Raw genomic sequence first — 25,921 nt, forward strand, 5'->3', positions numbered from 1 at the left:
GGGATTCGATGTGTGGTCAGGAGCAGCTGCTTCAGAATCTGAATTTGGGTGTTTTCCCAGTCCACCCACACACAGCACTGCCTTCTCACGATGCTTGGTGCTGACGCAAGTGCAGCTCATAGGTGTCACCGCATCCTGAAGGAAAGCATGGAGGCTTTGCATGTTGCCGTTGCTGAGCTGGCCATGTGTACAATAATAAATGTCATAAAGTTTAAAAAAAAAGTGGAGTATGAGCAGTGTGTCGTATGTCTAGACTCTAGCACTCAAAAAAGGCTGAGGAAAAGGCTCGTGTGAGCCCAGTATTTCAAGGCCAGTTTGAGAGAGCACAAAGGAATGAGAGGGAGGGAGGGAGGGAAGAAAAGAAGGAAGAAAAGGAAGAGGTGGAAGGGATGAATTTACAAAGAAAAGATGGGAAGTGGGCAGTCGGCTTGGTGGTTAAGGGCACTGGCTGCTCTTCCAGAGAACCTGGTTTCAGTTCCCAGCACCAACATGGCAGCTCACAATCACCTGTAACTCCAGCTCTAGGGGTCCAACACTCCTGATTCTGGGGGCATCTGGCATGCACATGGTGTACATACATGGGAGGCTAAACAAATCTGCAGACAGAAAGATGGCATTGGATCAATAACAGAAATGGAGAGAGAATCCCAGAGAGCCTGCAGAAGCTGGAGCCTGCTGACCCGGTTACCTTGGCAACCCTGGAAGAGCAGCAGCTACCACAGCACTATCATCCCCTCCATGAGTGGCAAAACTGACACCCAGTAGCCACCAGCTCATACCAGCTCTAATCCGAAGCCTAGTACCGCAAGCAGCACTGGCCCAGGTGGCCTGAAGTCTACAGTGCGCCCGTGACAGGAACAAAAAGGTTATCTCAATCAAGGTTTTGTGAACAGTAGAACGGTTTGATGTAAGCAGTAGATAGGGAGGCCACACATGAAGGCACTCCCCTTTAATCCTAGAACTCAGGAGGCACAGGCAGGTGGATCTCGGCAAGTTTCAGGCCAGCCTAGACTACGCAGTGAAACCCTGTCTAAAAATCAACAACAAAGAACAGACAGCCCCTGGAAGTACTCCAAAGTTTGGAGTCACTGTGGTGGTCAATGCTGAGGTGGAAATGGATTCAGAGGCAGCCCTGGTGGAGGGACAGTCCACAGCAGTAAATGCACAGCAAAGGGAACCACTCTTGACACTATCTGCTTCCTAGGGGTTCTTCACACAATAACCAGCGGGACTACCCCAACGGTGTGGGGGTGGGGGTGGCAGAGCACTCCTGAAGGCCAGACCCAACAAGGTCGGCCCTACTGCAGGGGAAAGTTCCCACCTTAATCTATAGAAGACTGAGCAGACCGGTTTCCAGCTTTCTGTGCTGGGAAGAGTGATGGAGGCCGCTAACAGCCCCAGTGCAGGACATGAGGTTAGACCAGTGAGAGAGACCATGTGTAGACGGTGATAGACCAATTCCACATAGCCTTCCTTGCCAAAGAACCTAAAAAGGATGGCAAGGAAAGTCAGAGCCCAAGGTCAACAGCCACCTCAACATCAGTATTAACAACTTCAGCTGCCTACACAGATGCCCAGGGCACCCCAAACCAAAGGATGGCAGAGACAACTAGCTGAGAATCTGACCCCTCCCGAGGCTGAGCAGGGCAAGGCTGAGCAAAGGCTGGCTCCACATCTCAGCCATCATTTGGTTTAGCCCTCCGTGTAGAAATGAGTGTGCAATCCCAGCTGTAGGAAATGAGAGATCGGGACAGAAAGCCTCCGGGCTTGCTTTTTGCCCGTTGACCAGGTACGCTAGAGCTATCCACACCGTCACACAGCGTGGGGTTTTTATCATTTTTACGCAAAGACATGTCTGCTTGATAATGATGCTCTGTTTGCTTTCCTGTGGCTGTGATAAACACCATGGCCAAGGGCACCTTGGAGAGGAAGGGGTTTATTTCACCGTACAACTCTCAAGTCCCACTGCACCAAACAGAGAAATCAGGGAAGGAGCTCAGGGCAGGAAGTGGTACAGATGTCATGGAGGAACTCGGCTTCCTCCACCGTGGCTTGCCCACCTTTACTTATTCACCCCAGGACCACCTGCCCAGGGGTGGCATGCTACACAGTAGGCTGGGCCCTCTGGTGTCAATCTTTAACAAGAAAATGCTCCACACACACGTCCACCGGTTAGTCTGATGGAGTCTACTACCTCCCAGGTGACTCTAGTTTTTATCAAGTTGACAAAATTAACCAAGTTTACCCCTTGTCAACATCACGTACAAAGCATCACTGTTAGCCCATATGTTTCTTTTCTTGCTGGTACCAAGATCATGTTAATGTTAACAATAAACATAGTACAACTTTTGAAAAAACCCAAACACTCAAGAGGCAGGAGCAGGAGAATCTGTGAGTTCGAGGCCAGCCTGGTCTACAGAGGGACAGCCAGGGCTATATAGTGAGACACTGTCTCAAAAAAAAAAAAAAAAAAAAAAAAAAAAAGTAGCTAAGACAACCTGTTAGAATTCTGAATTCTGCCCTCACTCCAGCTACATGTATCTTACGTCATCAGTGTGCACTGGCGACTACACGCGTCACACAATCAGCGCATGTGTGCTGTAGGTCTGTACCGGGAGCCCTTAAAAGCTGGACGCAGACCCCACCCTCTCTCTGTTCTGCTCCCTCTCCCCCCACCATCTCTCTCTCTCTTTCCCCCGCAAGCGTGGTCCTTTTGTCCCTCCTCCCCTTCCTCCTAATAAAGCTCTCCGCTACTAAGCAACCGGGTTCTGTCGTGACCATGACCTTTCTGCCGGTAACCAGTGTCGCTTATCATTCATTTCATTGGTGCCACCGAGACTCGGATAGGACATTCCGCCCGCTCTGCCTCCGGAGCTGAGTGCTGGAAACCTATACTGAGGTTCATCGGACTTGTGACTGCCCACTCCACTTTTCTCATTTGCCTAGCCGCCAGACCCGCACACCACACCTGCCAACCAGATTGGTGAGTTTGGGGGGGAGGTCCTTGTGCTGTGTACACTCCCAGCCCTTACTCCTCTCTTGATGAAGCGGGGAGTAACCTGTGCTGATTCATAGATTCTTCTCCAACCTCGGGCACGCCTGGAACTGGAGTCTGATCCTGTTTCTTTAATTTTTCTCTCTCGGCGCTGCAGCCATGGGACATAGGGGCTTCCTTCTCGTGGTTCCATCCCTCCTCTGACAAATGCCTTAAATATCCCTAGATACCAGTAAATTTGGCCTCATAACGGCTGCTTGAACTCTGATATTTCACGGGAATTATCTAACTTCTGCCAGCAAATGGGCAAATGAAAAGGGTTACCTTATCCCCATGCTTTTACCCAAGCTCTAAAGCTCCTCTCCCTTTCTGACTCTCTCTCTCTCCTGACCACATGCATTCCCAAACCTAAGGAATCTCTGACTCCAAAGAACCATATCTTATCTGTTCTCCGCTCTGTGCTCTGCTCTCCACTGTCCAGTATTGGGCGGGCCGATTCTGCCCAACCCTGGCTCTCACCTTAACTCACCTTAACTCCTCCCACTCGTTCTCAAGCTGCCCTGAGGAGCACAGACCGGTCTGAAAGCAGGCTAGGATGCATGCAAATAAATTTATGATCAGGACCCACATGGGGATTATAACAATCAGATGGCTCTTTAGCCAGAGATCAGTTTATAGCCTGCCTCCTGGTGGGTCTTCCTAAAGCTGTCCTCAAGCCAGCAGACATCAAAAAAAATTTTTTTTTCAAGACACAGAATAAAATCTGTCTCTTATCTCCCAGACCTCCCCAACATAAGGGCTAAAACTTAGGCATCTGGAGAGCAAGGCTCCTGACCCCACAGGCACAAGTTTCAGCTGTGGCATTTAAGGTGTACCAGGAGAGATGAAAAAGCCTGAGAACAAAATTGCCAAGTGCTGGCACACACTGTCTGACTGGCTCCCAAAAGCCGCTGGGTCCGTTTTAAGTGGGGGCGGGGGGAGGTCACACGAGCTAGTGCGTGCCCTGCCAGGCCTTCAACTGAGCCTTGTTCAAAGTGCCACCTAGAGAGACAACCAGTCAGCTGACTGCACCCAGGCACCAAGGGGCATGGGAGCATCAAGCTAAGACCTCCAGCAGACCTAGGCTTGGCCACAGGCTCTCTTGCAGGGAACCTAGAACGCAGCAGGGAAGTGATCCGTTTCTTTCCTTCTGGACACCAGAGCCACTCACCCAGTCCTGAGAGTTTTGGGGTCTCACCTCTCCTCATTTCCCTATTGTCAGGGTAGGGAGGACAGTCTTACCCACCTCACCAGACTTAATTGTACTCTCAGGGTTACTTAATGGGAAAAGATTTTCCAGCTAAGGCAGGAGCTTTCATTTCATTGCTCCCTCCGTGTGCCTCACTCCAGACCTGTCAGCAGGGCTTCCCATGCACAGGGACACAGACAGAGCCCTGATCTCTGCCCTGTCCCTAATTCCAAAAGAACAAGTTCTCATGCACCACAAGCTTTTCTCTTCCTGGGTCCCTCTTCTAATTAACTGCTCTGCTAATGGTATAGGACCACCACAGAACTGGAGTCCAGGGATCATCAAGTAAGAAACTGTAACAGCTAAAAGCTATTTACACCCCCAGACCCAAAAGTGTCTGGGCTCTGCAAAAACAGACTCTAATGTAACAGTCTATCACTGTTAAATGCTCTCAACAATTGATCACCTGTGTCTCCTGGATGCTAAACTAGTAAAAGAAACAGGTGCCTCAAAATAATCTGTCTCTGATAAAGCTTAACATGTTCCAATCTCTCTGTCTCCCCATTAACACTAACCAATACAAGCAGAGTACTAAACACTACAATGGTCACTAATCTTCTCATGGCTGCTTAACATGTTCAAAATTTTTCCCAAGCTCCAAAAACCAGCTTAAATCCATCTGGACAGGTCAGATCTACTTCAGATAAGTGCCAAACACAAACTCCCTGGTCTGGGAACACTCCAAAGAAAATAAAAATAATAATGATTCTTTTTTCCTAAGCCTTCTCTGTCTCACCAGCATCCTGTCAGACACAAAAGTGGCCAGAGTACCAGGCCAAGAGGGATGAACAGCTCCCAAGCAGCAGGACAGCTCACCATCCCAGGACGTCTACCCCACTGAGCCAACCGACGCCCACCAAGTCAGCTGGAAGCAGTTTTTCTGGGAGAAATGATGCCCCTATTCCTGTTCACTTGCTTTTTTATAATAAGCAATAAGTCTGGAATGTTAGAATTCTGCCCTCACTCCAGCTGCATGCGTCTTACATCATTAGTGTGTGCTGGCGACTACATGCATGAGGCATGGCCACGCAATCAGCGCATGCGTGGTGTAGCTCCATCCCGGGAGCCCTTAAAAGCCGGGTGCAGGCCCCCCCATCTCTCTCTGCTCTGCTCTCTACCCCCCACCCCACCCCACCATCTTTCTCTCTCTTTCCTCCCCAGGCCTGGTCCTTTTATCCCTCCTCCCCTTCCTCCTAATAAAGCTCTGTGCTACTAAGCAACTGGGTTCTGTCGTGACTATGACCTTTCCGCCGGTAACCCGCACCATAACCAGCGCCGTTTATCATTCATTTCACAACTCCTTTGTGCCCTCAAAACCAGTAGCATGAGGGAGACTCTTACACATTCCTAATTCTGCTTCCGGCTTGAGATGCAGTCTTGCCCTCCCTTACCTCAACTGCGCCACAACCGACCCTCAGGAAATACTCCCCAGATGATTTTGCCTCAATGATGCTGGTCTTTTCTTAATCCCAGCTGATTAATGCAGTATCCATTGTCCCAGTGAGGCAAAGGTTTCATTTCCACAGACTCTTAATCCCAAATATTACACGAATAGGAACAGTTCCTGTAGAGCTCTGCTTGCTCCAAAACAGAGGTTCTCAACCTGTGGGTCGCAACCCTTTTATAAACCTTTATCTCCAAAAAAGGTATTTACATTAAATTTATAACAGTAGCAAACTGACAGTTAGGAAGTAGCGATGAGAATAATTTTATGGTTGGGGTCACCTCAGCATGAGGAACTGTATTAAAGGGTTGCATCATCAGGAGGGTTGAGGACCACTGGTCTAAAGCCTCACAAACCGGGCCCCACTGCACACTGCTCTCAGCATTACCTTCCAAGTTCCCACAACAGCTCTTCCAGCTCTGAGCATTCAGTGGCTTTTCCAGTTCAAAGCTCCAAAAGCCTCCACCTTCCCCCAATGAACAGTCCAAGGTTTAGGAGGGCAGGTCCCTCACAGCAACATCCCATGTTCCTTTGACCAAGGTCCTGTTACTGTGATGAACACTGTGACCAGACACAATACAGAGAGGAAAAGGTTGATCTCAACTTACAAGTCCCAGGTTGTAACACCACCACAAGGACATCAGGGCAGGAACCTGAGGACAGGAACTGAAGCACACCCACGCAGGAACCTTGTTTACTGGCTTCGTCAGTTTGCTTGCTTATACAACCCAGGACCACCTGTGTTGTGGTGGCACCACCCACAGTGGGCTGGGCCCTCCACATCAATCATTAATCAAGAAAATGCCCCACAGGCTTGCCTACAGATCACTTTTTCAATTGAGGTTCCTTTTTCTCAGGTAACTCTAGTTGGTGTCAAACTGGCAAAAAGTAGCCAGCATAAATGATAAACGTTTTATTTTGAGACAGGGTGTGTACCCCTGGCTGGCCTTGAACTCACAGACATCCTCCTTTCTCTGCCTCCTGAGTGCTGGCCTTAAAGCAGGTGCCCAGCCAATAAACATATTTTTTTGTTTTGTTTTGTTTTTTGGTTTTTCGAGACAGGGTTTCTCTGTGTAGCTTTGTGCCTTTTCCTGGAACTCACTTGGTAGTCCAGGCTGGCCTCGAACTCAGAGAGATCCGCCTGACTCTGCCTCCCGAGTGCTGGGATTAAAGGCTTGCGCCACCACCGCCCGGCCAATAAACATATTTTTTAAGGCACAACTTTTCTCAAATCATTTTTAAATGTTTTTAAAATCACTTCATATCTGGTCAAGATGTGATTTTTTTTTTTAAGAACTCCATTTTTAATTTCTAGCAAAAGTTTACAACTTGACTTTTTTTTTTAAATCACTTTTAATAAAGGTCTTAAATGATTTTACAAAACCAAAACTAAAGCTGAGGTTGTTCCTTCGGTCACACACGTGCTGAGCTACAGGAAGGTGGGTACTGGGGACACTACGGGCAGAGGTGTCATTCAAAGAGATGTCCCCTGAAAGAGCCACGATGTTACCCAGCGTGTTCTTGACATTGCTGCAGACAAGTCAATTCTGTTTTGTTTTGTCTTTATTTTTCTTTTATGTGCATTGGTGTTTTGCTGGCACATTTGTCTGTGTGAGGAGATCCCTGAAACTGGAGTTACAGACAATTGTGGGCTGCAATGTGGATGCTGGGACTAGAACTTGGATCCTCAGGAAGAGCAGCCAGTGCTCTTAACGACTGAGTCATCCCTCCAGCCCCTTGTTTTGTTTTTCTAGACAGGGTTTCTCTATGGAGCCCTGGCTTTCCTGGAACTCACTCTGTAAACCAAGCTGGCTTCAAACTCAGAGAGCCGCCTGCCTCTGCCTCCTGAGTGCTGGGATTAGAAGTATAAGCCACCACTGCCCAGCTGGTTCATTCACCCATTTTAGATACCCAGTCCAGTGGGTATTTTGGTATACTCATAGAGCTGTGGAGCCATCGTCCAGTCAGTCATAGAACATTTTCATTAGAACACCCGGCATCAAGTCAGTTCTGACCAAGAGAATACATGTGTACCAAGCATGTATTAAAGCATGTATTAAAGCATTCTAAGAGAGGAACATGATGACACAGGCTGTGAGCTCTTAACATCCAGGAAGCAGCGGCAGGAGCGTAGCTGTAAGTTCAAGGCCCGCTTGGTCTACATGTCAAGTTCCAGGCCAGCCAAGGCTGCATAGCAAGATTCTGTCTCAAACACAGAAGTAGGGGCCAGTGGGACAGCCTATCAGATAAAGACACTTGCCAGCAAACCTGACAATCTGAGTTCCATCCCCAGAACCCATGCAAAGGTAGGAGAGCACTGGTCCCTCAAAGCTGTCCTCTGAGCTGCACAAGCACCCACATTATAACTACATGCACACACAATAACAGCAACATTCTAAGAGCCCAGACAGCTTCCTGAACTGGTCAGAAAAGTAGGAAACCAAAGAGAAAGATGTCTGTCCAGCTTCAGCCAGCCTGCTTCATTCGCTGGGTTGATGGCATGATGGCATAAACAATAATAAAAGACACTGGGTTTTAAAAAGTAAAAGTAACTTTAGGTGACAGTTTCGCCTGGTCCTTTGAGTTTCTCATGCCAAGAAAAGAGCCCAATGGGAGAAGTTGAGCCTGAGCCTTAGGAGGGGAAGTAGACAGACTAAAGAGTACCAAATGTGAGCGAGGCACAACTCCACCTCTGTCCTCTTAGGGACGCAGCATATGAGAGGCTGAGGCAGGAGGATTCCGGCAAATCTGAGGCTAACTGGGACTATGTGAGACCCTGACCCAGGAAACGATCAAATAAAAGGTGAAAGACAGGGAAGTCAAGAAGCCCCATGTTCAGATGCCGTGGGGACTCTCCCGACCTCCACCTTCATGCAGACATCAGCTCTAGTGGGGTAGGTCATTCCAGGGACAGAGGTCAGAACCTGCTAGGAGCAGTGCTGCAGTTTGGGCAGTTCCCTTTCTGCCGTCTGTGCAAGGCTCACTTCACAGCAAGCATGCAGCAGATGCCACGCCAGCGCCACACTTGGTACCACCATCTGCAGGACAGACCGGCATCATGTGCTTCCTGTGATAAGACACTGAGAACCCTTGTCAGCGCTACTCTTGTCGAGGGGGCATCAATCAGCTTCCGCCCTGCAGAAACCTCAGACTCTGAATCAGCAGACTGCCCAGCAGCCAACGTGAAAGACTCATGAACCCAGAGACTTCTCCACACTACCGGACATAAAGATTCAGGGAAACTTGGGGTGTAGCTCAGTGGTAGAACACTTGTGGGGACCTGGGCTGGATACCCAGCTATCCACATACAAGATAAAGAAAGGGGATAGAGAGATGGCCCTGTGTTTAAGAGTTCTTACTGCTCTTGCAGAGGACCCAAGTTGGGTTTCAAGCATCCATACTGAAAGGCTCACAACTAGCTGTAACTCCAGCCCCAGGGAGATCTCACACCTCTGGCCTCTGCAGGCATGTGCACCCATGTTCACATACCCACATGCATATACACAAGTCAAAATGAATCTAAAGAGAGAAAAGAAAGAGAGCCAGGCATGGTGGCTCAGGCCTTTAATCCCAGCACTCTGGAGGAAGAGGCAGGTGGATCTCAGTCCAGGGCCAACCTGGCTATACTGGGAGTTCCAGGCCTGCCAGGACTACACGGTGACACCCTGTCTTGTCTTTTTTTTTTTCTCCCAAGATGGGATTTCTCTGTGTGACCCTGGCTATCCTGAAACTTGTTCTATAGACCACACTGGCCTTGAACTCAGAGATCTGCCTGCCTCTGCCTCCTGAGTGCTGGGATTAAAGGTGTGTGCCACCACTGCCTGGCTCTGTCCTATTCTCTTTATGTCTAGGTACAAGACCAGAAAGGGCCGGGCGGTGGTGGCACACGCCTTTAATCCCAGCACTCGGGAGGCAGAGGCAGGCGGATCTCTGTGAGTTCGAGGCCAGCCTGGGCTACAGCGCGAGATCCAGGAAAGGCGCAAAGCTACACAGAGAAACTCTGTCTCGAAAAACCAAAAAAAAAAAAAAAAAAAAAAAAAGACCAGAAAGGCCTATCTGGCCTGAACTAGTTTTGGGTGCACATATAGGGCAAAACTATATCCTTAAGTGATTTTTTTAAGGAGACTCTCCTATTTACCATCTTATGCCTATGCATGAGTGGGCATGCATATAATTAAAATCAGATGCATTATGGGAAGGGACATGCAATATAGACAAAAACAACTATATGGGCTGGGAGGTGGTGGTCTACAGAGAGAGTTCCAGGACAGCCAGGGCTACACAGAGAAACCTTGTCTTGAAAAACAACAACAAAAACAAAACAACATTTAAGGATAGCATCATGTTTCCCAGGCTGGCCTCACACTTTATGTTTGTGCTGAGGATGCCCTTAACCTTCTGACCCTTCGGTCTCCACCTCCCGATGACTAGAATTACAGGCATGTGCCATCAGGATTGGTCTGTGAAGTGTTAAGTGTCAAACCTAGGGCTTCAAACATGCTAGGCAAGCACTCTCAGCTAAGCTAGAGTTTCTAAGATGACTTTCTCGAGCAGTTTGTCAGGGCGACAGAAAGCTAACCCAGTTATAGAGCTTCAAAAGATAACGTGGGAGACTGTCGTGATGATCTGAGAGGTAGAAAAAAATCACTTAGCTCAGATACAAAAATTAACTTGTTAAGATTAAATTAAGAGTTTGTGTGCACCCTTTAATCCCAGGACACAGAGGTAAATTCAGAATTCCAGGCTAGCTGAGGCTACACAGTGAAAAAGGGGCGGGGGTTGGTTTGGAGCTGATGGTTAAGAGCACCAGCTGCTACTCCAGAGGAACCAGGTTCACTTCCCAGCACCCACATGGCAGCTCACAACTTTCTATAACTCCAGTTCCAGAGGATCCACTGCCCTCTTCTGGTCTCCATAGGCACTGCGTGCACATGGTGCACAGAAACACATGCAGAACAAAATATCCATGTACATAAAAAATAATCTTTTAAAAATCCACCTGCCTCTGCCTCCCAAATGCCGGAATTAAAGTGTACACCATCACACCCAGCACAAAGCCCCTTCTTCCTCTGAGCCCCAGACACAGTTGGCTGCCTTTCCTCCTGTCTAACTAGGTCATTATAGGGTTCCCAAATGTGAAATCTGCTGCCTTCAGAACCCAAAGAGGCCATGTCTTATGCTCCATTCTCAGTGGTAGGCAGTCAAAAGCCCAATAATTAGCATTTCCTTTAAGGAGGCATCTGGCACTGCCAGGCCTGGGACCCTGAATGTGTGCAGGATTTCTCACCTTCTGCAGGGTTTCTCACCTTCTGCAGGGTTTCTCACCTTCTGCAGGGTTTCTCACCTTCTACAGTGCCTTTGTTCTTCAAGACCTCCAATGCCCTCCTTGCCCATCATGTCAATTAACATGATGCTATCAATGTAATGGCCCAAACAGATGCTACAGAGAGTCTATTTCCTCTGAACCAAGATGAATTAAAATAATCTTGGAGTCATGTGTAATGCCACACACTTATAATCCAGCACTCAGAAGCAGGAAGATTGCCATAAATTGGACACCAGCTTGGTCTTATACTGAGCTCCAAGGCAGTCAGGGCTATGCAGATAAACTTTGCAAAACAAAGCAAAACCCCACACCCAAACAAACTAAAGAGGGGTTGCAGGAGAGGGTGTAACTTAGCTGGTAGTGTGCTGGCCTAGCCTGCATGAATCGATGGGTTTGATCATTACATCACATAAACCAGATGGACAGAAGAACCAGAAGTTCAAGGGCATCCTCAGCTACATAGAAAGTTCAAGGCGAGCATGGGATAAACCCAGTCTTCGAACAAACAAACAACATCAACACGAACCAACAGCTGTCAGGCAAGACTGTAAACATGGAAGGCTGTTCATTCCACAGGCAGGTGCATTGTCTGGTGAGAGGTGGTTTCTGATAAGAAGGGATTCGAACTTACCAATAGCTGAACATCACACTCTGGAACCACACACAGCCATGCAGCTGGCACCCAGCACCTATTTGGCTGAGTCTACAGTAACCCACTGCTAATTAGGGCCTGCTTGCTTCTTACAGGGGCCAGAGGCGAAAGAACTGAGGTCATGATGGGAACCACCCATCCTCTGCATCCTTCAAGGGTGATGCTGAGTCTTCCTTCCTGGATACAATAATATTTTGATGTTTTTTATTTATTTATTTTTTTTTGAGACAGGGTTTCTCTGTTTAGTTTTGGTGCCTGTCCTAGATCTCCATCTGTAGCCCAGGATGGCCTCGAACTCACAGAGACCACCTGGCTCTGCCTCCTGAGTGCTGGGATTAAAGGCATGTGCCACCACCGCCCGGCCCGGGGTTTTGTTTTGTTAATTTTTTATGGTGCTGAAGATCAAAACCAGGACCTGGTGGTGCTAAACAAGAGCTCTGCCATTGACAAAGTCTCACCATGTAGCCCAGGCCTTGTACCTATGATCCTCTTGCCTTCATCCACACCTAACTCACAATATCATTTTTGAAACTAAGTAGAGACTTTCTGTATACATGGGTTCCAGATGTGAGGAGCCAACCAACCTTGAATGACAGCTATTCAGAAAACAAAAACTTGCATCTGTACCGGACATATGCATGGCCCTTTCCCTAGTCCTTATTCCCCCAAACAGTAAAAGCATTTGCGTAATGTTGATATTGTATTAAGAATCATAGGGGGCAGTGGCACATGCCTTTAATCCCAGCACTCGGGAGGCAGAGGCAGGCAGATCTCTGTGAGTTCGAAGCCAGCCTGGGCTACAGAGTGAGTTCCAGGACAGGCTCCAAAGCTACACAGAGAAACCCTGTCTCAAAAAACAAAACAAAACAAAAAAAATTATAGGGGCTGAAGAGATGGCTCAGTGATTAAGAGCACTGGCTGCTCTTCCAGAGGACCCAGGTTCAGTTCCCAGCACCCACATGGCAGCTCACAACTGTCTGTAACTCCAGTACCAGGAGATCTGACACTCTCACACTAATGCACATAAAATAAAATTAAATAAATTATTTTTAAAAAAAGAATTATAAACCAGCCGGGAGATAGTGGCACATGCCTTTAATCCAGCATTCAGGAGGCAGAGGCAGGTAGATCTCCAGGAGTTCAAGCCCAGCCTGGTCTACAGAGCAAGCTCCAGGACAGCCAAGGCTATACAGAGAAACCTTGTCTTGAAAAACCAAAAGGAAAAAAAAAAGAATTATAAGCCATCTAGACATGGTTTAGAGTCTACAGGACATTGTATGTAGATTATATGTAAACAGTACCCCATTTTACACAGACTTAAATGTCTGCAGATTTTGGCATCCAAGAGGGGGCCCTGGAACCAGTCCCTAGTGGATACTCAGGGTGATCAAATTCTTTCCACAGTGGGTAGCAGTTCAGATTCTTCTTCCTCTGATTCCTCTTAGTCTGCACGTCAAGGAACCAAAGTGGAATTCTGCCTGTTTCAGGGAGGATCCCTAGCCCACTAACTGGTGGGGTGACCTGTTGGGAGGATACTCAACTCGAGTTATGATTCATGATGGCGAGTGGACACAGAGTGGGCTGGAGATGTAGCTCATTTGGTAGCATGTTTCCATGAAGCTCTGGGTTCAACCCCCAGCATCAAATAGAAGCCAGGCATGGTGGGAACACCTGTAATTCCAACACTTAGGAGGTAGAGGCAAAAAGACCAGGAGTTCAGAGTCATCCTTGGTTGTGAAGCGAATTCCAACCTGAACTATGTAAGACCACAATCCCCCCTCCCTAAAAAAGCACAAGTAAACCCATGGTTGGGTCCCTACATTGGAGACCAGAGAGGACAATGAAGACAAAGTGTTGCCATGACAACAGCACACACTACCAAAACTTCGATTTTGCAGCTGAGGGTCAGAAGAGGGAAGTTTGTATCCAGGACCACATGGACAGGAACCCCAGGGTGGGAGACTTCCTTCAGAGCTTGTCAACTGTGGACACCATGTCTAGACATGTGATGTCATCACAGATTACAAAACTGTGGGTTTGATTCTGCTTGGCACCAGTAAATGACCTTTCACTAGATGTCAGTTCTCAGTTGGGATTTGAACGGATTCAGCCATGACTGAGTTCCTCCAAGAGGGAGGCGAGCCAAGGTGGTTAACAAAAGTGAGACCTCCTCTTCCTCCCACTGTGCGTACCAGACAAGCATTCAACCTCTGACCTCGGACCTCTGAGCTCCACCCCCCCCAACCCCCCAACCCCCCAACCCCCCAACCCCCCCCACCCCCGGTCTTCTCACTTTTCTGAAACAGGGTCTGTTGGGTTTTGTTTGTTTACTTGATTTATTTTTATTTTATGTGCATTGGCGTTTTGCCTGCATGTATGCCTGTGTGAGGAGGCCAGATCTCCTGGAACTGGAGTTACAGGCAGTTGTGAGCTGCCATGTGGTTGCTGGGAATTGAACTCAGGTCCCCTAGAAGGGCAGTCAGTGCTCTTAATCACTGAGCCATCTGTCCAGCCCCTATAAGTTGGAATTTTTGAACTTGTGGTCCTCTTGCCTCTGTCCACCAAGTGTCAGGATAACAGGTGTACACTCCAAGCCCAATTCAATACGGCTTTATTTTAATGATAGTGACATAAAGTTTATTTCAAAGATTTAAATTAAAATGTTGATAATTCTCAACAAAGACTAATAAATGGAGTCTGGAAATACATAAAATAATTATATACCGTGATCAAATAGAAACTATAGCAAGAAAGGAAAGTTGGTTTAACATTAAAAACAAAAACAAAACAAAACTGAAGCTGGGTGGAGGCAGCAGCCGCACACGCCTTTAATCCTAGAGCTCAGAGAGGTAGAGGCAGGCAGATCTCTGTGAGTTCGAGGCCAGCCTGATCTACAGAGAGTTCCAGGAAGACAGCCAGGGCTACACAGAGAAACCCTATGTCAAAAAAACAAAACAAAACAAAACAACCAAACACCAACAACAATGTATGCAGCCAGACATGGTAGCAAATGCCTATAATCCCAATATTTGGGAGGAGGAAGCAGGAAGGTCAGGAGTTTAAGTAATATTATAAGTTTGGGGCCAGCCTAGGCTCCATTGGTACATGAAACTTTGCTTCATACCACCCCACCCCAAAATTACTGAATGCACTCAATATACAATATTGATTACAAAGACACTAGACAGTGTCAAGATCCTGAAAAACAAAGGCCAGGTGTTGTGTAGCACACAGCTGTAGTCCCAGCACTTGAGAGGCAGGCAGACCTCTATGAGTTCCAGGCCAGCCCGGCTACAAAGAGAGACTCTGTCTCCCACCCCACCCCACCCCCCAAAAAAAAAACAAAACCAGACAGAGGACTTGTGTCTCACTTTGGACATAAGGACACATTTCAGCAAAATACAGTAGACCAGAAAGAGGACACTCTGAGATAACTGTGGAACTTTGAACATGGTCTATGCTGTAATCATTTGTCCCCTCCAAATTCATGCAGGAGTCCAATCCTCAGAGTCCTGGGTTCATGGTGTTAGAGAGTAAGATGCTAACCCGGTTATCGTACCTAAGGTGAGGCCTCAGGACATGATTAGGTTAGATCTGTTCATGGGAGTGGATCCCTTAGGATTGAACCCTTGAAGCTTCGTAAAGAAAGGTAGTGTGACTACGCCAGGTGGTGGTGGTGGCGCACACCTTTAATCCCAGCACTCGGGAGGCAGAGCCAGGTGGATCTCTGTGAGTTCGAGGCCAGCCTGGGCTACCAAGTGAGTCCCAGGAAAGGCGCAAAGCTACACAGAGAAACCCTGTCTCGAAAAACAAAAAAAACAAAAAAAAACAAAAACAAAAAACAAAAAAAAAAAAAGAAAGGTAGTGTGACTACAAAGAGATGCCCATGGACTTTGAACATACAGATATGGACACACTCATGCTATGGTGAGACACACAGAGCTCTCACTCAGCAGCTCCCAACCCCCAGAAGCCTGTACCATGCCATTTGGACTTCATGTCCCTAACAAAACCTTTTCTCTATAAAAAAAAAAAAAAAATAGCTTGCCTCTAGTAATGACAACTAACAATGTACCCATTGGTGAATAGGCTCACATCAGTGTTAATTTACTGGAGTTGATAACTATATTGTTAATTTTTTAAAAGTTCCCATCTGGGGAAGAAGGCATGGGTGAAAAGAATACATTCTTTGTAGTACTTTCATTTATTTGCTTTTATGTGTGTGTTTAATTTCTTGAGAAAGATTCTCAGCCTGTAACTGGTTACAGTCCTGGGTCTCACGTAGGGTTCTCAAACTCTCAGCAATCCCGTCTCAACCTCCCAAGTCCTGGGATTATAGGCCTGATCCACCGAAAATGGCTTGTACTGCTTTTGTTGGGCTCTCTTTCTCCGGGAGCAGCTTAGTCCAATCAGTGTTAGTGGGTTCTGTCTCAGGGAGCAGTTGTTCCCAATTGATGCAGGATGGGCTTATGGCTCCAGTGGTTGTTGGGTTCGCAGGGGCTGGTTTTTTTTTTTTTTTTTTTTTTTTGGTTGGGGAGCAGGAAAAGATAGCTATCTGGTCCCTGGGACTCCGATGGGTAGGGCCTAGGGGCTAGAGACCTGGTTTGCCGGACCGGAGATGGGGCCTTACCTGTTCCCAGTCGTAGGGTGGGCTTATGATTCTGGTGATCGGGTTCAGTGGCTGGGCAGCTTCTGCTCTTGCGTTCTCAGGTAGTGTTTTGCTTGCTCATCAACTCCTCAGCTGATCTTGTTTCCTCAGACTGCAGACTGTAGGCTTCTGAAACCTCTCCCGAACGGATCTCAGCTGAGCAGGTTGATCAGTCCCTCGCCAATTCCTCAGCTGATCTCGTTTCCTCAAACTGGAAGCCTCTGTGTCCTCAGCCGAATGGATCTCAGCTGAACTGCTGCTCAAAAGCCTGAAAGCTTAACTGGCTTGTACTGCTTTTATTTTTTTTTAAAGATGTATTTATTTATTTTATGATTAAGTGCTCTATCTTCATGTACACCTTAATGCCAGAAGAGGGCATCAGATCCCACTAGAGATGGTTGTGAGCCATCATGTGGGTGCTGGGAATTGAACTCAGGACCTCTGCAAGAGCCGCCAGTGCTCTTAACCACTGAGCCATCTCTCCAGCCCTTGTACTGCTTTTAAAAACAACTTTAAACCAACAAATTATTTTTAGAGTGTTTACCAAAATGTGCAAACAATACCATAAGTCACTTTTACACTTGACCTTAGCCAAAGGCCAAGAACTGATCATAAACTTTTGAAACATTTTGGGAACTGGAGAAATGGCTCAGAGTTATGAGTAATCGTGTGACACAGACTCCACCATCTCCGACTGGACCAAAAGAGCCTTCATCCAGTAACTGATGGAAGCAGATGCAGAGATCCACAGCCAAGCACCTGGCAGAGCTCCAGGAGTCCAGTCGAAGAGAAAGAAGAGGGATTCTATGAGCAAGTGCATCAGGATCATGATGGGGAAACCTACAGAGACAACCAAACCAAACTAGTGAGAACTCATGAAATTTAGATCAACAGCTGTGGAGCCTGCATGGGACTGGATTAGGCCCTCTGCATAGGCAAGACAGTTGGGTAGCTTGATCCATTTAAGGGGCCCCCTGGCAGTGGGATCAGGATCTGTCCCTGGTGCATGAACTGGCTTTTTAGAGCCCACTACCTATGGTGGGACATCTTGTACAGCTTTGGTGCAGGGGGAGGGGCTTGGACCTGCCTCAACTGAATGTACCAGGCTCTGCTGACTCCCCATGGGAAGCCTTGCCTTGGAGGAGGTGGGAATGGGGGAAGGGTTAGGGAAGAGAGGGAATCTGTGGTTGTCATGTAAAATTAATAGAAAATTTGTTAATGATAAAAAAAGGGGGGAAAAAGAGTGATTGCAAAATCATGAGGGCTGGAGTTTGGATCCCAGCACTCATATTACAAGCTAGGAGTTCAGTGCATGCTCGTAACCCCAGTTCCAAGCCAGGGCTTGCTGACTTTCAGCCTGAGAAAATGTGAGCTCTGGGTTCAGGAAGAGACCCTGCCTCACAGAGCAACCAAGGAGAACAGGTGCCCTCTTCCAGCCTGCATATGTGCATGCCCACACATACATGTCTACATACATACACAAATAAGTAAATACTCGGGAGTTTTTTTTTAGGAAGTAATGGAGACTTTTTAGCTGGCCTGGAATTCACTATGTAGATCAGGCTGGCCTGGAACTCACAGAGATCTCCCTGCCTCTGTATCCCCCGAGTGCTGGATTAAGGGAGTGTGCTGTCACACCTTTCTTGGTCTTTTAAAATGGTCATGGGCCTTTTGGTGCAGGCCAATAATCCCAGCTGAGGGGAAGAGCATAGTTCCAGGTCCTGCCTGAGCCAGAGTGAGTTTAAGGCCAACCTGGGTAACTTAGTGAGATCCTGTCAAAAATGTAAGGTAAGCCGGGCGGTGGTGGCGCAAGTCTTTAATCCCAGCACTCGGGAGGCAGAGGCAGGCGGATCTTTGTGAGTTCGGGGCTGGCCTGGTCTAGAGAGCGAGATCCATGAAAGGCGCAAAGCTACACAGAGAAACCCTGTCTCGAAAAACAAAAAACAAAAAATAAACAAACAAAAAAAAATGTAAGGTAAAAATGGCCTGGGGACATAGCTGAATGGTAAAACACCTAAGGACGTGTAAAGCCCTAAACTCAACCTCCAGTATCTCACATACACCCAAACTATAGCCACCCAATGCTCTCAGCCCCAGGCAATCACAGAATGTTTTCTTCACCATCTATACTATAATTTGCCTTTTCTGGCCACTTCGTGTTTATAGAACCAAACACTACGTGGCTTTGTGTGTCTGACAGAACTTAGCATCTTTTGAGGCCTTGGTACTATTTGTGGAACAATTGATGAAACGTGAATAAGACCTGTAAAACGGCCTGGCGGCATTCTATCCATGCTACTTGTGTTGGTTTGCAGGCTTGTAGTCTGGTTGCACAATACAATACTTTAATATTGGAGGAAACTGGGGAATGGTATGTGGGAATCCCTACCTGCATTTTTTTTTATAAACTCTAAACTCATAAGCAGGTCTCTTAGATAGCCCAGGCTTGCCTGAGACTCTCCATCCTCTTGCCCCAACCTCCCAAGTGCAGGTATCATGGACCTATATGCAACTTTCACTTACACTTTAGAGTCAAGGGTCTGACTGCACCACTGCTGATGTCCAGTGCAGAAACAGTGACTTCTTTCCATCCTCGTGGTCCGCTGACCTTCCCACCTATCAGAGGTCATTCACGAACGCAGCATCCAGAAGATTCCGCAGGGCCATGTAAGGGCTGAGTCAGGAAGGGCACATCTTTCGGGGTTCAAGAGGATGCTGTTGGTGTCTGCAGGACTGGCTCTCTGGTCAGAGGGTGGGCAAGCCCAGTGGAGCCCTCAGAAGCTAGGCAAACTCAGAGGACAAGACAGAAGGATCAAAGGAGGTCGAGAGGGAGTCAGAGACTGAGACCCTTGTCTCTACCTTGAGCATCTGCTCAGACTTGCTGATGTCAAGCCTCTATTTCCTGTGGCCAGGCCAGAGAGAGTGAACTTGGATGGGTGGACGTGTGAGCCGGAAATGCGAGCTCGGCAGAGCAGAGCCTGAAGCGACACAAAACACAGACCTGCTTGCAGCCTGCACCCATGATCACCCAAACTCACAGGTGGAGACAGAGATATGTTCGTGTGCTGATAGGCATTCAGACAGGCACAGCATTCACGTGGGCATATGGGAGCACAGCCTCCCAGTGCCGTGCCAATGCCTGGGCTCCAAACTTCAGGATATCCAGTTGGCACTGGAGGGGAGACAGATAAGGAGGCAGCAATTAGGGCAGCTTCAGGGATGGAGGGAGGGGGTTAAAAGGTAAGACAGAGCATGGAATGCCTGTGTCCCCGCCCATTCCTCTGTCACTGAACACCAGCTACTGCTGTTATACGTTGGTGGAGAGCAGGGACCAGCATGAGACCCCACTCTGTCCTGGAGAAGCCTGCAGAGCGCCAGCTGGGAGTCATCAGGTTTCCTGGGCACAATGATGAACAGAGTGGACAGAAGGGTTTCTGGGGGAGCCCACGGGGACCAAGGCCTCAGGCTGGCCCTTGGCCTTGAGGGCAGCAAGGAAGGAGGCTGGCTCTGTGGCAGTGGTACAGCTCCCGAGGACCACCCTGATGTCTTAAGACTCCCGTGATGTGACCAAGCTGGCTGCAGGGGCCTTAGGAGGTGAAGAGCTTGTATGGGAGGTGTAGACTGGGTCATGAGGCAGTTAGCTCCTCAGCATCAGCCCTCTCCTGTCCTGTGCTGGCTTGTTCCCTTCACCTGTGGCTCTTCTAGACCAATCTGGAATCCACCACTGCTGACCAGATTCACCTCAAACCAACTTCATCAGAAAAGGGAAGTGACTGTTTTACAAAGCAAAACAGTGCAGAGGCACACACCAGAGAAGGTGGTCCCAGGGCCCCAAGGGCTCAACAACATGAATCCTCAGCTCCCATACCCTCAGCTTCCCTTCCCAAACTGCAGGTGAAGTGTCAAGAACCAGGTCTCTCTTCCATCAGCCTTGGCACACACGTCTATACCACAAGGTTGGCAGTGGAGGAATTTTCAGCTCTGTCTGGTGTGGGAAGGGCTGGGCTAAGGAAGGAAGGATCAGTGCCTTGAGCCAAGTGGGATGCTGGGCAGAGACTGGCAAAAATACACTGGCCTAGAGACAAGTGTTCTCCCACAGCCCAAGCAAGGATGGAAGTTGATATTCCTGAGCTGTGAGGTTCTGAGGGTGGTGGGCCTCAGGATGCCTAGAAGGAGCAAGAATATGGGTAGGTCCATTGTGGCTGAGGACCCCTGGACAGCATTATGAAGCCCAAGGGAGTTGGGAAGGATGTGTCAACACTATACATTACAGAGTAGCCCTGGATGGGGGTGCAGATACAGGTTATACAGGTTGAATAATTGTAGGGGTGGGAGAGGTCAGGGCTGGGAGCCTGACACTGAACCCAGGATTAAGGGAAGGTCTGAAAGGCCAATGGGAAACTCCCGAGGGTGCAGGGCCTGGGTGACGTGATAGTTGGAAGCACCCGAGGCTAGGGTGGGCCTGGGTGAGCAGCTTGGGCGATGCCATCACAGGACTAAATGCAGAAGGGTCAAGAACTGTAATTAGATGTTTCCTGTCCCAATCGCCCAGTCCCAAATAAACACACAGAGGCTTATATGAACTATAAATGCTCAACCAATAGCTCAATCTTATTACTACCTAGCTCTTACATTTTAAGTTAACCCATATTCCTTATTTACACTCTGCCACATGGCAGTACATTTATTAGCATGGCACGTTCATCTCCTGCTCCCTCTGTGTCTGGCTGGTGACACCGTCTGACTTCTCCTTCCCATCATTCTTAGTTTGGTCGCCCTGCCTATACTTCCTGCCGGATATTGGCCAATTAGCGTTTTATTAAACCAATTCAAGTGACCAATCTTTACAGCATACAAGAGGATTATTCCACAGCATTTCTCCCTTTCTGTCTAATTAAAAAGGAAGGTTTTTAACTTTAACATAGTAAGATTATACACAGCAAAACAGTTATCAAGTAAGAATTGCAGTTATAATATCCAGTCTATTTATATTTGACAAAATCAGAGAAAATATTTAACTATCTATACTATCTTGGTGAGTCCAAAGTTTTGTATCTAATTTACTCTTTCATCATAACTAAGAAAAATTATGACTATCTAGTCTTCAACTCCATCAAAGACTCCAGAAGGATGAAATGTTACCTAATGACAGGGACATCACCCTGGACAGTCACCCAAAGTTTCTCTGCAATGTTGGGGCATCCATCTTTGGCCTACAGGCCTAGCATATCTGACAGATTTATCTGTGAAGCAGGATTTTTGAAGGACTGTCTCACCTTGTCTTGGTAAAATTGGGCAGTCACTTTCTTTTGTGTGCTGCTTGTCCAATTTGGACAGCATACTGTCAGCAGTTAAGGCAAGGACACTTTCTTGCCCAGTGGCTAATTTTTGCCACAAAGAAAGTAAACTCCATATGGAGTTTCTTTGATGCCCATTATATTCTCTGAAGTAGATTGGTGCTGCCAGGAGCAGATATGTCTCACTGTCATAAAAACAACAACAACAAAAACTTATGTTATTAAAACATCTTAAATGCCATATTCCATAGATCTCTGAAGTGTCTGAAGACTACCTGTCTATCTAAAATATATCTGTTTAACCTTGAAAACATACCTAACATGACTGCAAGCTTGATTGTAATAGGTGACTAACTACTAACCTGCATTTCTTTATTATCCTAAATAGTTTGTAATAATAACTTTCAAGGACTAGAAATTGACATTACATTGTTAAATGAGCTGTACAGGTACAATACCTTGAACAAGAATAGAAATGTATGTACAGTATGCTCTAATTAAAAATAACCTTAAATTTGTATCAATATACAAAAATATTTTAAACAAGAGTAGAAACATATATACAGTATAACAAAAAATCTAAAATTTGTATCAATATACAAAATCCATATCAATGTAAAATATTTAAGACTAGTAGTTGCTTTTTTTTGTTTAAAAGTAGATTCAATAATCTACCCTTTCATCTTATTTCTATATATCCCCTTTTTCTTTTTAGAACAAGATCCCTGAATCTAATCTCCTTTGTTCAGCTTTTTTCCTGACCATTACCAATAACAATTTGTAAACAACCCCCCTTAAATGATAGTAAATATCCATAATCCATTTTTTGGGAATGTGGGCATAGTTCTCTAGACTACTTCCGGTTGACTGGGGGCACTGGTAATCCTCCAGGGACTCTGAGAAAATTTAGGATTATGGTGAAATCTTGTCTGGAGTAGTTTGGAGGCTGGACCCACTCAGCCAGTAGCCTCAAAGCTGTTCTGGATGAAGAATTGCAAGGAAATTGCAACAGAGGTATTTTGAGATGCTGGATCAGCTGGGCCATTTGTTTTCATTGGTATCTGGTCCCCTCGTTCTGAAAGTACATAAACTTTTTTTTTTTTTTAAGATTTATTTATGGGGCTGGAGAGATGGCTCAGAGGTTAAGAGCACTGGTGCTCTTCCAGAGGTCCTGAGTTCAATTCCCAGCAACCACATGGTGGCTCACAACCGTCTGTAATGAGATCTGGTGCCCCTCTTCTGGTGTTCAGGTGCATGCATGCAAGCAGAACACTGTATATATAATAAATAAATAAATCTTAAAAAAAATATTTATTTATGTATACAGTGTTCTACCTGCATATATGCCTGAAAGACAGAAGAGGGCGCCAGATCTCATTACAGATGGTTGTGAGCCACCATGTGGTTGCTGGGAATTGAACTCAGGACCTCTGGAAGAACAGCCAGTGCTCTTAACCTCTGAGCCATTTCTCTAGCCTGAAAATACATAAACTTTTAAAGGTAATATACATATCTGCATTAATAGAGGTATAGACTGTGCATTATACACAAGTTAGCCAAAGATGATTTTGTTTTATGTTTGAGCAGGTAAAATACACATGATGTGTCTTGTAGTTCTTCTGGGTTTATTTCTTTATGTCTGTAGCCAGGATTTCTGGGGGTCTTCCTCAATCAAACCTGATTATTATTTTTTTTCCTTTTTTTAGTTTTTCGAGACAGGGTTTCTCTGTGCAGCTTTGGAGCTGTCCTGGAACTCCCTCTGTAGACCAGGCTGGCCTCAAACTCACAGAGATCCGCCTGGCTCTGCCTCCCAAGTCCTGGGATTAAAGGCGTGCACCACCACAGCCCAGCAAACCTGATCATCTTTAACTTTGAACGAATCCAGTCTTTCATTTTCTTTATTGTAACTTAAAATATAAAAGCTAGTTAGTAATCAGCCTGAGCTGTTGGCTGAGCATTTATAATTCATATACGCCTCTTGTGTGTTTATTTGGGACTGGGTGGACAGGAAACGTCCAATTGCAAAGAACAATTGGAGGGAAGTGACCAAGCTGTCCACAGCCCTGGTTTCTACCTTCCCAGCTTGGCCAGGCTTCCTGCCTCTGTGGATACAGTCATGTCCCCACCCTTCCCCGCCTCTACTGAGAAGGGGTGGAGAGGGCGCTCTCTTCCTCTCCTGGGCCAGCATCTGAGTAGCACACTGGCTGATAAGAACTATGCAGCTAACTCTGCCCGTGGCTGGTACCATGAAGGAAGACGTGGCTCTTCTGGCTACCGTTACCCTCTTGGGAGTTCTGTTGCAAGGTGGGTTGGCTCCTGTCTGGGAGGTGGGTGGATGTTATACCCATAGGCCTGCTTTTGGCCTTCAGGCTCTTGGGGTAGGGAATGGGGGTGCTGGCAGCCCTGAGCCCAGGCCTGGGTGGAAGACAGGAGACTTCTGTGTGCCAAAGTCCAAACTCTTCAAGAGCTACTAGAGTCTTGGGTGTCAAAGGGCCTGAGTCCCGGCGAAGGGACCAACACCTCCTGGAGTGGAGAAGTCGTCCCAAGGAGTGTCTGCCAGGGAGCAGTGGAAAATGTGCATGGGTGAAGGTCTAGAGTGTCCAATCAAGGGGGATTGTGCACAATCAAGGGACCAGCTGAAGGATGGTAAAGATTGCTGAGGGGTCACTGAGGAAAGCCTGCCTTGTGGTGGGGGCTGGCATCTGCTTGGAAGTATGATGAATAGCAGGATAGCTATTTAGATTGGGAGAGTCCTTATTACAACCATCTGGAGCAGGGTATCTGCCAGAGTTAGCGCTGGGCCTATGATGTCTAAACAGAGAAACTGGGACAAGAGTTTATGCTATTATTTGGTGGCACTGAGACCCAAGCATGAGTGACTCTGGCCTGAGGCAGGGTCCCTTCTGGCTGACTCTGTAGGAGGGAAACCAGGGTCCCTTAGCCACAGGACGTGTGCTTCCTGTTCCTTGTGCCAATTCTGTCCTAGGACACTGGCTACTCAGGGATTTTTTTTTTTTTTTTAAAAAAATGGGGGGTCCAGACCTGCAGAACGGGAGGTGAGCATTTGCCTGTGCTTTGCAAGTCAAATAGTTCAGAAGTCTCCTGGGGCTCCTCCCACCGACAGGTGTTACTGGAGCGTGCATCACCCGAGCCAACCCTCAGGCGGGCAGGGCCTCTCCAGTGAACATCGCTGATGGGGCAGGTCGGAGGAGGGGGTTAGAAGGGAGTCGCTCAGCGAGAGGCAGGGAAAAGGAAACTGGGGGACCGGGCCTGCCCCAGGTATGGGGGCGCCACACCTAACTTCCACATCCCCACGGCCGTAGCCTACTTCTCCCTGCAGGTGATCTCTGCGCGCAGGGCTTTCCATGTGTCGCCGCCACTCACTTCTGGACCTCCCGAGTTCGAGCGCGTCTTCCGAGCCCAGTGAGTGGGGCTGGTCCGGGAGGGTTCGGGTGTTGTCAGCCCAGCCCGACCGCGCGCTCACCCAGCCCGCCCCACGCAGGGTGAACTGCAGCGAGTACTTCCCGCTGTTCCTCGCCACGCTCTGGGTCGCCGGCATCTTCTTCCATGAAGGTGCGGGACAGCGCGGGGGCGCGCTCGGGGGGGGGGGGTGACCCTCGGGTGGCGGGCGCGCGTGTTCACCGCGCTGCCTCGCCTTCCGCAGGCGCCGCAGCCCTGTGCGGACTGTTCTACCTGTTCGCGCGCCTCCGCTACTTCCAGGGATACGCGCGCTCGGCGCAGCTCAGGTAACTCGGGCCGGACTTCCGGGGAAGCGCGGCAAGGGAGGGTCACTCCCGGACGCGGCTCCATGGGTGGGAGGCGGTGATCGGCGGCAGAGGACCGGTGGAAAGAGATGGCCTTTGGGGACCGCAGGTGGGCGGACCTAACCCGAGGGAGCGCGTCTAGCCCGGTGGAGGAGGGGCCTGAGCCTGCGGGGCGGAGTCTGGGTCTGTGGGGGCGGGGCCTAGCTCTCGGGGCGGGGCCTTGGCTCGACTCCCGCTGAGCTCTGCCCGCAGGCTGGCTCCTCTGTACGCAAGCGCACGCGCGCTCTGGCTGTTGGTGGCGATGGCTGCGCTGGGCTTGCTGGTGCATTTCCTCCCCGGCACGCTACGGGCAGCGCTCTTCAGACGGCTCCAGGCGCTCCTGCAAATGGCCTGAGGCGAAGTACCTCCGAGTCAGCGCAACTGGAGAAGAGCTTAGAGCAAAATGCAGGGGTGCCGGCCTCCGAATCCCAGTTTCTAATTAAAGTTCCCACGATGGTCCCGCCTACA

At 48.1% G+C, this 25,921-nt stretch overlaps 1 protein-coding gene and 1 long non-coding RNA gene across 2 annotated transcripts; both read left to right on the forward strand.

The window, feature by feature from the left end:
* The first annotated feature begins 2,526 nt into the window (after positions 1-2,526).
* LOC128121954 (uncharacterized) lies at positions 2,527-5,499 on the forward strand. Its single transcript, XR_008222294.1, has 2 exons — positions 2,527-2,983; positions 5,023-5,499. It is a non-coding gene; the product is annotated as an uncharacterized LOC128121954 (long non-coding RNA).
* An 18,224-nt stretch (positions 5,500-23,723) lies between these two features.
* Ltc4s (leukotriene C4 synthase) lies at positions 23,724-25,921 on the forward strand. The gene is made up of 5 exons (XM_052758069.1): positions 23,724-23,954; positions 24,974-25,073; positions 25,153-25,223; positions 25,315-25,396; positions 25,667-25,921. Exons 1-5 carry the CDS (start codon positions 23,867-23,869, stop codon positions 25,806-25,808), a joined length of 483 nt encoding a protein of 160 aa, XP_052614029.1. The 5' UTR covers positions 23,724-23,866; the 3' UTR covers positions 25,809-25,921.

The sequence above is a fragment of the Peromyscus californicus genome, unplaced genomic scaffold (genome assembly GCF_007827085.1).
Source record: "Peromyscus californicus insignis strain IS unplaced genomic scaffold, ASM782708v3 Scaffold_3__1_contigs__length_106647218, whole genome shotgun sequence".
Lineage (NCBI taxonomy): Eukaryota > Metazoa > Chordata > Mammalia > Rodentia > Cricetidae > Peromyscus > Peromyscus californicus.